General features: G+C 35.2%; 1 protein-coding gene across 1 annotated transcript; it reads left to right on the plus strand.

Annotated features, from left to right (window-relative positions):
• The first annotated feature begins 625 nt into the window (after positions 1–625).
• Positions 626–14,398, plus strand: LOC134245092 (vacuolar protein sorting-associated protein VTA1 homolog). The gene is made up of 7 exons (XM_062727355.1): positions 626–834; positions 1,781–1,875; positions 2,106–2,233; positions 11,103–11,178; positions 11,474–11,582; positions 12,963–13,208; positions 14,173–14,398. Exons 1-7 carry the CDS (start codon positions 735–737, stop codon positions 14,319–14,321), a joined length of 903 nt encoding a protein of 300 aa, XP_062583339.1. The 5' UTR covers positions 626–734; the 3' UTR covers positions 14,322–14,398.
• The last annotated feature ends 6 nt before the right edge of the window (positions 14,399–14,404 follow it).

Genomic DNA, 14,404 nt, shown 5'->3' on the forward strand with positions numbered 1-14,404 from the left:
TTCTTTTTTCAAACCGAGCCAAGATACTGACAAATAAGTTGCTGTGGCAATGATTTCATCAACCCAGTTTGTCAGCTAAAAATCTCACGGTGGTTATGTTTAGTCTTTAAGAGGTTCTTTAACTTCTCATAGACCATAAACTGAGAACAGACTTAAGTCAAAATTTCAAATTACTATAACTTTTGGAATAATTTTGTAATTGAAACAAATTTTTCATCATATATTTGAATTTAAATATTACACAACATTACAAATTTTTCATCATAAATTTGAATTTAAATATTACACAGCATCGCAACGATTTTTAATTAAAAAAAATATTTTGTTTATGTACAAAATAATAAGTCTACAGCTCTGCTCAACCCCACGTGCTTCAAAATAAATTAAATCATAGTGGTCCGGCTTATCTTTTTTCATTTATTTAAGATTAACATGGAGGCCCTATAAACAATTTGTATATGACAAAATTATTATTTTTATCCATATGGATAATTATATTTATTTAAGACATGTAATCGCTTTCTTTTAAATCTTGAACACACTCTATCCTCGTGGAACGAATGATAACTCTGCAAGGAAGATTTGAACAAAGCCAAGGAGTTGTCCCCCTAAATTAGAACTCTTTTGGTTCAGGAGTTACGAAAGGTGTTGTTTATATTTCGAAAGAAAAGAGTGTCACTGTCCCACTGACTGTCAGTCACCACTGAATCAGAGTTTGGTAAAAGCCATCAAAAATGTCGTTGGATCTACTCCCTGCAAAGTTAAAACCTATCGGGCATTACATAAAGACAGCGATCGAACATGACAAGCGGGATCCGGTGGTTGCGTATTACTGTATGTGAATTTACAAAGTTACCTTCTCAAATGTCAAAACTGAAACTTAGTGAAGGTCTACATGATTACCATGCAATTATGAATGACATAATCACAATTACTGAGTTCTAGTAATATATCTGAAAAGTCTAAAATGATATTTGTAATTTCATGTAAAGGATAATAGATGAACTAAGTTATGTCATAGGAAAATGGAAAGTTTGCTTCCTCAATCACTTCTACTAGTGACAGTAGTACATCTTTTGTGAAACGTTGCATTGATTATGATCAAAAGATATTATACTATTAATCATCTAAAATTATCACATTTAAACAATATTATTTCAACTTTTTTCCAACATTTAATAAATGTTGGGTTTGCTATTGTATATATCATGTACATGTATATACTAGATGTCGTACAAGACACAAAAGATAAACAGAGAAATACATGTGTATAAAAGGGATGGAGAAATTTATGGCAGGCTGAACCAGGAATTGGACCTGGAATCCTGCATCACTTATCAGATGTACCACTGACAGAGTCCCTGTCATGCCAATAGCCTTAAAATAATGTTAAACTTAATGTATGGCTGGATCAAGCATTTAATAATCTCTGTGGAGATTCAGCTGGCTAGATATTTGGCCTGATGTCATCAGCAGTGTGAGAATTAGTATTTAATTATCTTGACAGGTTTCATGCTGTGTATAGCTCATCTAAACACCTTCCTGAAGGACAAGAGAAAAAAATTCTGCCTACAATGGTTTTTCTAAATCAAGCCAGTTCTTTGTCAATTTTCTTGAAAAAAAAAAATTAGAAACAATTTTTCTTTAAATCCATAAATTTCATGGAGAAGATGTGTTGCTGACAAAAAAACGATGAATATAATTCAAAAACTGAAAAGAAACATGATCTGTTTTTTTGACATTCTTTTTAAAAAAACATTTTTTTGTTTGTTTTCTGCAGGTCGGTTTTATGCAGTGAAGAAAGGAATAGAAATTGACAGCTCTTCTCCAGAATGTAAAAGCTACTTACTGGGGTTGATGGATTACTTGGAGAAGGTAAGTGTTCTACACTTATACTGACTGTTCCTATGAAGTAATGTATTGCACAATATTTATTACAATGGTTTTCACACATAAATGAATAGAATTCAAACAATAATTGTTCATTAATCATGTTGAAAAAATTAATCAAATCTAAAAGGAAAAGATATGTGTGCTTTATGTAATTTTTTTTTAAATGAAATATACTATTTGATTAATAAATGAATATCTTGTATTTCTTGCAGCAAAAACAGGCTGCCCCAGAGGATTCACCAATCAAAAATGAGGTCGTAGGTCAAGCACATGTGGAGAACTATGCTCTGAAAGTATTCCTGTACGCTGACAATGAGGACAGAGCAGGACGACATAACAAGTAGGAATTTAAAACAATTGAATTAAATACATACTTCTGTATCATCTATAGGAGTTATCAATACGCAAGTTTCGAGATTATCTCCCTTGGTGCGCTCTTTCGTTGAGGAGGGGAGTTTCGTTGCCGCGTAAACAAACAGGTGGGACAGATATTTGTTATTGTGTATGTTGGATACATTGCATCATCGATATACCGGTTTATCATAACTACACGATTGTCAGGATGCACTCTGCAGCTTGAGAATAACCGAATTAAAGTAAAGGCATCATTTTTAAATCAAAAATATCGAAACAAAAAAGAAAATATCAGTGGATATGAGACTTTTCTGACGAAGGAAGAGATATGGACCTCTTATAAATACGATACACATGCATCTGGTCATTGCACGTCGGGAATCTAAATTACATATTGATTCTTTTCCTTATTTTAACTTAAAAAACACTTACTTTTTAGAAAATGTTCGTACAATGAATAAAATCTGTTACTTTTTATAAAGACTATGACGTTTTTTCGTTTTCAAGTACCCGAAAAGAATGAATCCTCTAAACACTGCAATTTCGCCCCTTCTTACATGCAGAATTTTACCCTTTTAAATAAGAAAATTGTTATCTTAAAGCTAGAGTCTTCAAGTATAGTCTGTATGGATACTAATAAAGGATTGTTTAGGAAAGAGACTTTCAGTATATACATGATATCGATTAAATAAAGTCGCATATTTCACTGTAAAACTTCGCCATTACGGCTATGTAGGTCACTGAGAACAAGTATTTGAGTGAGAAGGCGGGGCGTCTATCAAGCGTGCGATTTGTATGAATACATTAGAGTGTGTTCGAATTGTACTTAGTTTTATGATGAAGTGACACCTAAAACCTCTTATTTAGTGCTAGAAGATGACCAAATATAAGTACCCTTTTTTTTAATTTGTCAGGCTTAACTTCGTTTTTTTTCTGTTTAACTTACGAGTCATATTTGAAATGATTTATTAGAAATTCGTCAAATTATTTATATATAAAGAAACACAATTATTTCGAATCTGTGAATAGAACGTATAATGCAGGATATATACACTTTTTTCATACTTTAAAACTTCATTTTTATAGAGATGATAATTAATCCATTAAAGCTTATGATTAATACATTAAAGCTCATTAAATTTACATGAATAACTATTTCATAGCATATACATATATGATTTTGCGAAATCACACCAAATACGGTTGAAATATGATATATAAACTTCACTCTGTGTATAAAAAATAAAATCGCAAGAAAGTGAAAATTAAACGACAGTTTAACGTCAATATTATCGTTGCTGGATATATAAAAAAAAACATCAGTGTTAGACAAGTGTACTTTGTACAGTCCAGATTGCATCGTTTAATTGGGGTAAACAATAAACCATTTAAAAAAAATTACGCCCTTCACCATTCGATTTTTTGTTATTAATATTTAATTGTTGTTAGATTTTGTGCCGATGTAAAGAGTTATAACATGTCGTCAGAAGTAACCCGGAATTTCCCTCTATTCAATTAGGGGTGCATTTTGTGCAATGTGTTCGTCCAGTGACTTTTCACCCGATATATAAGCCTTATCAACGTCTCATACTTCAATTTCTTTTCCGTAAGGTTTCTTAAATTTGAAGTATGCTTTTGTAACAAATGGTTTATTTTCTAAAGATATGATAAATTAGTATTTTTTTCAAATAACGATCTATAAAATTAACGAAAAACTGAGAGAAAAATATTTAATATCTTCTAAGGTTTGATGAACGTACCACTGATGTGATAATTATACTTAGGAACAAATAATATATCCACAGTATTTTTTTTTAAATTCTATATTAATGAGATACAAGTAGTAAGTGCAAGGTTTATGCTACAAGCCTCCAATATATATTGATAAATACCGAAAAAAAAAATCAAACAAAATCAACTGAAATATCGTTATAATAACAAATAAAAAAAATGTGAACATGTCCTGAATATACCGGCATAAACATTTTATCCCAGAGTACTTTAAAGTCTAATTATACCCATTTGAAAATGATTTGACCATCGATAGCTCGCAACAATGGACACGATGTCGCATTGATCTGCTCAAAGCATGAAAAGTGAATAGATTTGAGTCACGTGTTCAATGCTTTGTTATTCATGAGGTCAAAGGCGGATTGAATTTGTAAACAAGGTGCCTTTACTATAGGGACAGGTACCCGAGATTTTGCACCTTTTGGGAAAATAACATGTGAGCGCATGGCTGTTTCAATTTCTTTCATGAATTAAAATGACAAGTATAACTCTTTACATTGACCGTATTTATTACAACTTGAAACACCAATGCGCTCATATAAAAAATGGGCTTGCAAAGTGGGGGTGTGGCCTAAAGTCTATGAGAAATAAATGCAAACAACGTACCCCTGCTATATTAATCAGATAAATACCCAATTATAGTGCAAGGAAGTGAAAATTGAAAAAGAAATATATAAACTACAGTGTTTAATGGAAAGATTGAGACAAAAATATGTAGAAAATGTTTAAACTTATTTTTTGTAAATTATCGGGGGGCCAAATTTGGACGTTTAAACGATTCATTCTTTATAGTAGAATTGTAAATATGCATAGTTGAGCTTGATAAAATCATCAAATGCATCACTGCATAACATTATTATCTTTCTATAACATTTAATTAATTTTAAAAGCCATAAATATCGTTCTTTTATTTATGCACTTTTGTATACAGAGACAACCTGTCCCACCTCCATGCTGAAATGGGTACTTTTTGCGCCTCTATCGTAGGAGAGTTACAATCTCAAAACTGGCGTATTAGGAGTGATTCTAGCTTTTTTTTCCCTAGAATTCCTTTAAATTTTAGCTCATATGCTTTCAAGTTATTGTTGTGAGATGTGTATTGTTTCATTATGTATATAATTAGTAACATTAAGTTTCTTGAACATTCCAGAGTGGTCATTATGTTTGGTCATTTTTTCTAGAACATTCTTGAACTTTATTCATGTCCAGAACTTTCCAGGAATATCATGTATTTACAATTTCTAGAATATTCTAGATTTATGATACTGTATAAATACCCTGTCAATTCGATGCATAAATAATTGTGGATACATTGTCGTATAAGCATCATTGAGGTATTACTGGGATATAATTTCACTGGGACATTGTGTGCAGCAACGGACACTCTGATGTATGTATTTTTAGATTTTTGCTAAGTTTGTACTTAATGATTTGTATATTACTGTAAATAAATTATTGTTAAGTTTAAACTGTGTGATTGATCTTTGCTGGCATTTAGGGTTATTCTGACCCATAACAGAATTGGGGGCTCGTCCGGGATCAAGAATTTCTTGCACTTTTGCAGTTCATTGTCAGAATTTTGTTAATTAAATTGTTAAATTTGACTATAAGCCAGCAAAAATCAACATGGTATTTTCGGTCACAAACTTTCTTAGTTCGCCAAGTGTTCAGGTTTTTGATACGTTAAAAAAGGATGACTTGATCGCATTAGGTTTGCATTTTGGGTTAGATGTTAAATCCTCTCAGAGAAAGCAAGACATTAGAATTAAGGTTGCAAACAAACTAGTAGAAGAAAACATCTTTGAAAAATACGATCTTCCAGAATATACAGATAGATCAGAGTTAGGCTCTTACAAAATGACAGACTATCAGTTTCAATTAGAGTTAGAGAAAATGCGATTTGAAAGAGAAGAGCGAGAAAGAGATAGAGAAAGAGAAGAACGAGAGCGTGAACGAAAATTTGAATTAGACAAATTAGCAGCAGAAAGAGAAGAGCGAGAAAGAGAGCGTGAAATGAACTTTGAATTAGAGAAATTAAAATTACAAAACCAACCAGAACCGTCATTTGTCAAGAATGAATTTGACGCAGCAAAAAATATCAGATTAGTTCCAAAATTTCAAGAAAAATCTGTAGACAAATATTTTCCCCAATTCGAGAAAGTCGCAGAAAATCTTAAATGGCCACAACACGTTTGGTCAACAATGTTACAAAGTGTACTGGTTGGCAAAGCAGCTGAGGTATACTCTGCACTAGGGGTAGCTGAGAGTTCAGACTATGAGAAGGTCAAAGCAGCAATATTAAAAGCATATGAATTAGTACCTGAAGCATATAGACAAAAATTCAGAAAGTATAGGAAGTTTGATAATCAAACATTTGTTGAATTTTCACGAGAGAAAGAAGATTTATTCGATCACTGGTTTAGATCTAAGAAACTTGATAAAACCTTTGCTAATTTGCGCCAAGTCATCCTGGTAGAAGAGTTTAAGGAATGTGTTTCTCAAGATTTGAAAACACATTTAGAAGATAAGAATGTGAAAACTCTTGAAGAGGCAGCAGTCATATCTGATACTTATGCTCTATCTCATAAAAAGAATTTTGTATCAAGATCTCAGACTAGCAGCAATTCTACCAATTCAGACACATATAAAAAGAGTGGTTCAGGGTCTCAGTCTTTCACAAGTTCCCAGTCTCCATCCCAAGGTGGTTCTAAGTCCGGTCCAGGACGTTTTGAAGGATCTTCTGGAATAGGGTCGCTTCCTACTTGTAGTTATTGTAAGAAAAAGGGTCATCTGATCAGTGAATGCTTTAAACTTAAGAGAAAAAATGATTTTGATAAAACTCAACCACACGCTTGTGCGGCAGTTAGAGGTGATAGAGAAGCCTTAGTTTCGATTTGTTCTGACACTCCTGATGTCCAGGGTTCACAGTCCAGTTCTATTGATTCTATGGAGGATTATAAGCCCTTTATGTCTCAGGGATTTGTTTCACTCGGTGACTCTAGCGAAATAAAACCTGTCCAGATTTTGAGAGATACTGGTGCTGCACAGACGTTATTGTTAGAGGGCGTGCTTCCTTTGTCTGAGCAGACTTCTACTGGTGGGTCAGTTTTATTACAGGGTGTGGAGCTAGGTGTCATTGATGTTCCCCTGCATAGAATTAGTTTGAAGTCAGATTTAGTTACTGGACCTGTTATCGTAGGTGTTCGACCTACTCTTCCCGTTCCAGGCATTTCTTTGTTGCTAGGCAACGATTTAGCTGGTGGAAAAGTTGTACCAGATCCTATAGTTTGTGAGAAAATCACTCCAGATGTCATGTGCGATGATGAAGATGATGACATTTATCCAGCCTGTGCTGTTACTAGAGCGATGGCCAGAAGACGAGAAATGGAGGCAGACCATACTCAAGCCTTTGACGAGACGAATTCCTCTGTTGATATTGATTTGAATGACACTTTCTTATCTGACCTTGATGGCACTCAAACAAGCATGGAACCACACAATATCAAGAAGCAAGAGAAGAAAGAATTTTTACCAAAATTTGGTGGTGAGGATGATGTTAGCCAAGGCAAGGACATCCTCAGCCGAGAACGTTTACTCTCTGAACAAAATAAAGACCCAGATATCATTCAACTTAGTAAGAGGGCACTTCCACCAGAAGAGGCTATTAAAGTTGGAGAATGCTTTTATATGAAAGATGGCATCCTTATGCGAAAATGGCGACCACCTGACGCTTTCCCAGATGAAGTGTGGCGTGTTGTTCACCAGATAGTGGTCCCAGCTGCTTATCGTCGAGATGTCATGAGTTTAGCTCACGATACACCTATGGCAGGTCATTTAGGTGTCAATAAGACTTATAATAGGATTTTGAGTCATTTTTATTGGCCTAAGCTAAGAAAGGACGTTTCTGAGTTTTGCAAGTCATGCCATGTCTGTCAGATGGTAGGTAAACCAAATCAGAAGATACCATCTGCTCCTCTCCAACCCATTCCAGCTTTTGAAGAACCGTTTAGTCGAGTGTTGGTGGATTGTGTAGGACCTTTGCCTAGGACTAGATCTGGAAACCAGTATTTACTTACCATTATGTGTACATCCACTCGGTTTCCTGAAGCCATACCTCTTAGGAATATAAAGGCAAAGAGCATAGTTAAGGCCCTAACCAAGTTTTTCAGTTTTGTAGGAGCACCCAAGGCAATTCAGTCGGATCAAGGCTCAAATTTTATGTCGGGGTTGTTCCAGCAAGTCATGCATGAGTTGGGTATTAGGCAGTATAGATCAACTGCTTATCATCCTGAGTCCCAGGGAGCGCTAGAACGTTTTCATCAAACCCTAAAAACAATGCTGAAGACCTATTGTTACCAGTATGAGAAAGAATGGGACGAAGGGGTTCATCTTGTGCTGTTTGCTGCACGAGAAGCAGTCCAGGAGTCTCTTGGGTTCAGTCCTTTTGAATTGGTGTTCGGACATACAGTTAGAGGTCCTTTGAAATTGTTGAAGGAAAAGTGGCTGACTGAGACTAGTGATCTTAATCTTTTAGATTATGTGTCTGATTTCAAAGAAAAACTTTACAATGCTTGTAAATTAGCACAAGAAAATTTGAAGAGTTCTCAGATGAAAATGAAAATGTGGTATGACAAAGATGCCAGAAATAGGGTGTTTAAGCCAGGTGATAAGGTTCTTGTATTTTTACCTATTCCTGGTCATCCTTTACAAGCCAGATTTTATGGCCCTTATGAAATTGAAAGCAAGATCAGTGATGTAAACTATGTAGTTAAGACACCAGGTCGACGTAAAGAGAAACGGGTTTGTCACATTAACATGTTAAAAGAGTATTTTGAAAGGTGTGACCGAAATTCTGTAAAACCAGTTTCCACTTTAGCCAACGCTAAGACTGTTCAAAATTGTATTGAGAGTGATACGAGTGTAGAGATGAATGAGAAAGATTGTAATCAGAGTGTCCGCTTGAAAAACTCAGATATTTTGGCTGATTTTGATGCCAAACTTGGACATTTGAACATTCACCAAAAAGAACAAGTTAAAAACTTGATGAATGAGTATCATCAAATCTTTTGGATGTTCCAAAGAAAACTAATGCAGCTTGTCATGATGTCATAGTGAGTGACGTTTTGCCTATCAAACAACATCCATACCGTATGAATCCAATAAAATTGCAGTACCTAAGAAGGGAAGTGCAGTACATGTTGGACAATGACATTGTTGAACCTAGTAAAAGTAATTGGAGCTCACCGTGTATTCTTGTACCAAAACAGGACAGTTCCTACCGATTATGTACAGACTTTAGAAAGGTGAATTCTGTTACCCAAACTGATTCATATCCAATACCTAGAATCGATGACTGTATTGACAATATTGGAAACGCGAAATTTGTCAGTAAATTTGACCTGTTGAAAGGCTACTGGCAAGTGCCGTTAACAGAAAGAGCAAAAGAAATATCTGCTTTTGCTACACCAGATGGACTTTATCAGTATAAAGTAATGCCTTTTGGCATGAAAAACGCACCGGCTACATTCCAAAGGATGATTCACTCCCTCCTTCAAGACCTCGAGGGATGCGAGGCCTACATTGATGATGTCGTCATATACAGCGACACATGGGATGAACATCTCCGAATCATGCGTGCTTTGTTTGACATTTTAGCTAAAGCAAACTTAACTGTGAACCTTGAGAAGAGCGAATTTTGTCATGCCTATGTAGAGTATTTAGGTCATAAAGTAGGTCAAGGTTATGTTGCACCCATTATGGCTAAAGTGGAAGCTATTGCAAAGTTCCCGATTCCTACAAACAAGAAAGAGTTAATGAGGTTTTTGGGCATGGCTGGGTTTTACAGAAAATTTTGTCCAAATTTTTCCTCAGTAGTTAGTCCACTTACAAATCTTTTACAAAAGAGGGTTAACTTTGAATGGACAAAGGACTGTGAAAAATCATTTCATAAAATCAAATCTGTCCTTATGAGCAATCCAGTTTTGTCAACTCCAGATTTTTCTAAGCAATTTAAGCTTACTGTTGACGCTAGTGATGTTGGAATCGGGGCAGCTTTGTTTCAAGAACATAGTGATAAGGTAGATAGAGTTGTTTCTTATTTTTCAAAGAAACTTACAAAATGTCAACAAAAGTATTCCACCATTGAAAAGGAATGCCTTGCTTTGTTGTTAGCCTTACAGCATTTTGATGTTTATCTGAATGTTACTTTGCATCCAATTCTTGTATATACGGATCACAACCCCCTGACATTTTTGCATAAATTGTCAAATAAGAATCAAAGACTGACTAGATGGAGTTTGTTGTTACAAGAATACAACATAACAATTAAGCATATCAAAGGCAAAGACAATATTATTGCAGATGCCTTGTCCAGAGTATCATGAACAAATTAGATTTTGTATTAATGTACATGAATTTTATTTTAATACTACGTTTTCATTGACATTCAAACTTTTTAAGGGGGGAGGTGTTGTGAGATGTGTATTGTTTCATTATGTATATAATTAGTAACATTAAGTTTCTTGAACATTCCAGAGTGGTCATTATGTTTGGTCATTTTTTCTAGAACATTCTTGAACTTTATTCATGTCCAGAACTTTCCAGGAATATCATGTATTTACAATTTCTAGAATATTCTAGATTTATGATACTGTATAAATACCCTGTCAATTCGATGCATAAATAATTGTGGATACATTGTCGTATAAGCATCATTGAGGTATTACTGGGATATAATTTCACTGGGACATTGTGTGCAGCAACGGACACTCTGATGTATGTATTTTTAGATTTTTGCTAAGTTTGTACTTAATGATTTGTATATTACTGTAAATAAATTATTGTTAAGTTTAAACTGTGTGATTGATCTTTGCTGGCATTTAGGGTTATTCTGACCCATAACATTATTGATCACTGCCATATTTATAATAGCCAAAGTAGTAATACATTTTTTACATCATCTTTTAGTACTTCCACATCCTTGAAGAAAAACAACTTTTATAACTTTCATGTTGTCTTGTTATGATATAATATTAACTGATTGAATGAGTTAAACTTGATTGTAGGAATGTTGTCAAGTCATTTTACACAGCAGGCATGTTGTTTGATGTCCTCTCCGTGTTTGATGAAGTCAGTGAAGATGTGAGTACTTTTTTCTGTACTTTTTAACTGATAACAATTTTTAAAAATGTTGATATCTATGAAAATAGCTTAACATATACATTTTGCTATAGAACAATTAATTAGATGTAAACCACAATGAATAGGTCATCAGCAAAAGGAGACCTATTCCTTTTTCATTTCCAAACCATAAGTCACATTCATCTATAGATATATTCTTATGCACCAAGCTTGACAGTTGTGGCCTCTAGATAACTACTTAAATGCTCAATGATATGATTGGGTTTTGCAGCATTTTATTTCTTTCATTAAACAGATTGAGAAAAACAAAAAATACGCCAAATGGAAAGCAGCTTACATCCACAAATGTCTGAGGAATGGTGAGACCCCCATTAGTGGGCCATTACCTGAAGATGAGGAGGAAGGTAAGAAAGAAGCTTTCTAAACTCTGATTTTAAAATTCATTTTGACCTTTATTATGTCCCCTTTGTGACATGACCCAGCGAGTTTTCTTTTGAAGTCAAGCATACTGTAACTGCGATACAGAACACTTTTTGTGGGCATTTCTTATGCAAATGAGCAAAAACTGTACTGTATCTGCAAAATATCAACAATACAGTACGGTTTATTTTTAGCGATGACGGAAAGCTGAATCTGTATACAGACACAAAAATCATTCAATTCCCATGAAAACACTGTCAGTTTTTATTCAAGAATAAAATTTTACAATGTGAAGTTATTAGTGTCGGATTCAAAAATTTTAGAAAGGAGGGAGTGGGACAGTTAAATTCACAAATGATTACTTTAACCCCCCCCCCAAAAAAGGGGAAACTCGTATACTTGGGGGGAGGGGGGTAGATTTATAACCAACCAAGACACTATGTGGTGCGATCATTCCTTGTTGATAAATTAAAAAGCGTATACAAGTACACAAGTTTAGCAAAAATCATTTACGAAAGCGAAAAAGGAAAAAAGCTCACAGGAGGGTTGAGTGGGGGGCACCAGTGAGTGAATCCCCTTTGGTTACTCTACATTTTATTAAAAACATGAAGGTAAAATACTCCTCCTCCCCCCTCCCCTCGCTTTTCTTTCATCTGTTTATTTCAATTTTTTTTATATTACGACAGGTGGAGGACATTGTCGGACATTTCTCTCAGAATACGTTTTGCCCGAAGTATTTTTGTTTCAAAAACACTCCCACATGATTCTTACATGTATATATATTAAAATGTTTTGCATTAAATCGTAACTTAAATTCTAAAAAAATGTCGGCAACAGCTGAATAGAGAAAAAAACCTACGCAATCTTATCTAAATTTATTTTTTAAAATATAATGCATCCCCTAAATAATTATTTTAAAATGATAAATACCTGCATTTCTGCATTTCAGTTGCGAATGCTTAAAATGGGATACTACATCAACTTTCTGCAAAATCATCTAATTGGTTGAGAGACATGTACCCAAATACGCATGTAAATTAGTGAGGTCATTAGAAAGGTCATGTCACAAGTCATTTAGAATACTGGTTTCCTAGAGTATCGGAGATACAGGGCGGGGTCCAGCTCGAGCTATCGCTCTCGCCTCAAGCCCCACCCTGTATCTCCGATACAGTTGGAAACTCGTACTCTAAATATAACTTAAAATTGTGTTTCTTATATTACTTTGCATCTGTCAGTTGCTTTGTCAGTAGTGTGACAGATTACTTTGCACTATCATTTGATGTATTTACATGCAGGTGACTGTGAAGGTCTAGGTCCTCTTTTAAAACTTTTCCACACTATTGTATAGTATAACTACTTTACAGACATACCACAGCCATCCACATTCAGTGGTGCTACAGCGGGAGCCTCACCCTACAGTAGCCAGCCCCCAGGTCAGCCATCACCGCCGTATCCCTCAGGGAATCAGCCACCACCGGGAACACAGTCTGCACCAGGGGGAGCTCAAGGGTGGCCCCAGACACCACCCCAGGCCTCCTACCAGCCCCCACCTCAACCCTCTCAATCTGCACCCGTACCACAGGATACGTGGAAACCACCCACCAATCCAAGTAAGTCTCATATAATACCATTGTAACCACCAATCAAACCCTCTCAATCTGCACCTATACCACAGAACACATGGAAACCACCTACCACTCCAAGTAAGTCTCATATAATATCATAGTAACACAGTTTACCCCGGTATCGATTCACAGCGGTATTTTTTCTCGGTTTGATACATGATACAAAATCTCTAGTTTTGGTTCGGTTCATTTTTCAGTCGGGATCATCATTCAGTCTGGTTTGGTAAAAACATGTTTCTCCGTATAATTAGTTTAAAGAAGTATATTTTTGTGGACTTTTAGTTTGTGAAATAATTTTCAACAGTCAAATCAATTTAATTGATTTCTTTTATTCATTTTGCACTTGAATAATTTGACTAGATTAAGTAAAAGGAAGCAATAAACAACGGTTGAATTTGTTTCCTTCTATCAAAATGTATCATATCGAAAATAACCAAACCGAGACCAAGTTCTACGATACGCATCGAACTGTGAAGGAGGCGTATCATTTCACCCCTAATATAATACCATAGTAACCACTAATCCAACCCCATCACTCTGCACCAGGCTTGTGGGTCATAACACCTAGGCAAGCTCACTTTTGATATCATTCTCACTTTAACCAAAGGAATATATAGCGGAAAAGTGAAACAGAGATCAAAATTGAACACATCTTAGTTTTATGGCCCCCCAGGTCTGCACCACAGGTACAAGGTATATTTAAACTCCCATCTAATCCCAGTAAATTATATATAATTGCCACCACCTACCTCCAACACTGTGCACCAATACCACAGGATTTGTGGAAACCACCTTCTAATCCCAGTTAGTCATGTTGACCTCTTTCACAGGAAAAAAAGATTACCTAGGTATGCATGATGACCTACTTGTTCTTAAATGGATAGCCAATATTTCCATTATAGTACCAGGTTATGTAAGTGTATCTACTGACAATGACACTATCTTACAGGTGGTGTAAAATTAAAGACAGAAGATTACCAGAAAGCTCAGAAGTTCTGTAAATTTGCCACAAGTGCACTCCAGTATGAAGATCCAACAACAGCGATAGACAATTTAACTAAAGCTCTCAAACTGTTAACCACGGGAAAGGAGAGTTAGTGTCGGTCAGTGTAGATAACCAGCACACAGAGGAGACACAGTGTGCCTAATGTGATAGAGGTATCAGCTGCATAGTCAACAAA

The sequence above is a fragment of the Saccostrea cucullata genome, unplaced genomic scaffold, assembly GCF_032062105.1.
Source record: "Saccostrea cucullata isolate Sc308-1 unplaced genomic scaffold, CSIRO_AGI_Scuc_v1 ctg4228, whole genome shotgun sequence".
NCBI classification, from domain to species: domain Eukaryota; kingdom Metazoa; phylum Mollusca; class Bivalvia; order Ostreida; family Ostreidae; genus Saccostrea; species Saccostrea cuccullata.

Coding starts and splice junctions, on each gene's coding strand:
- LOC134245092 (XM_062727355.1), top strand. CDS start 735: ATGTCGTTGGATCTACTCCCTGCAAAGTTAAAACCTATCGGGCATTAC. Junction 11,179..11,473: donor TTGATGAAGTCAGTGAAGAT/GTGAGTACTTTT, acceptor TTCATTAAACAG/ATTGAGAAAAACAAAAAATA. Junction 11,583..12,962: donor ACCTGAAGATGAGGAGGAAG/GTAAGAAAGAAG, acceptor ACTACTTTACAG/ACATACCACAGCCATCCACA.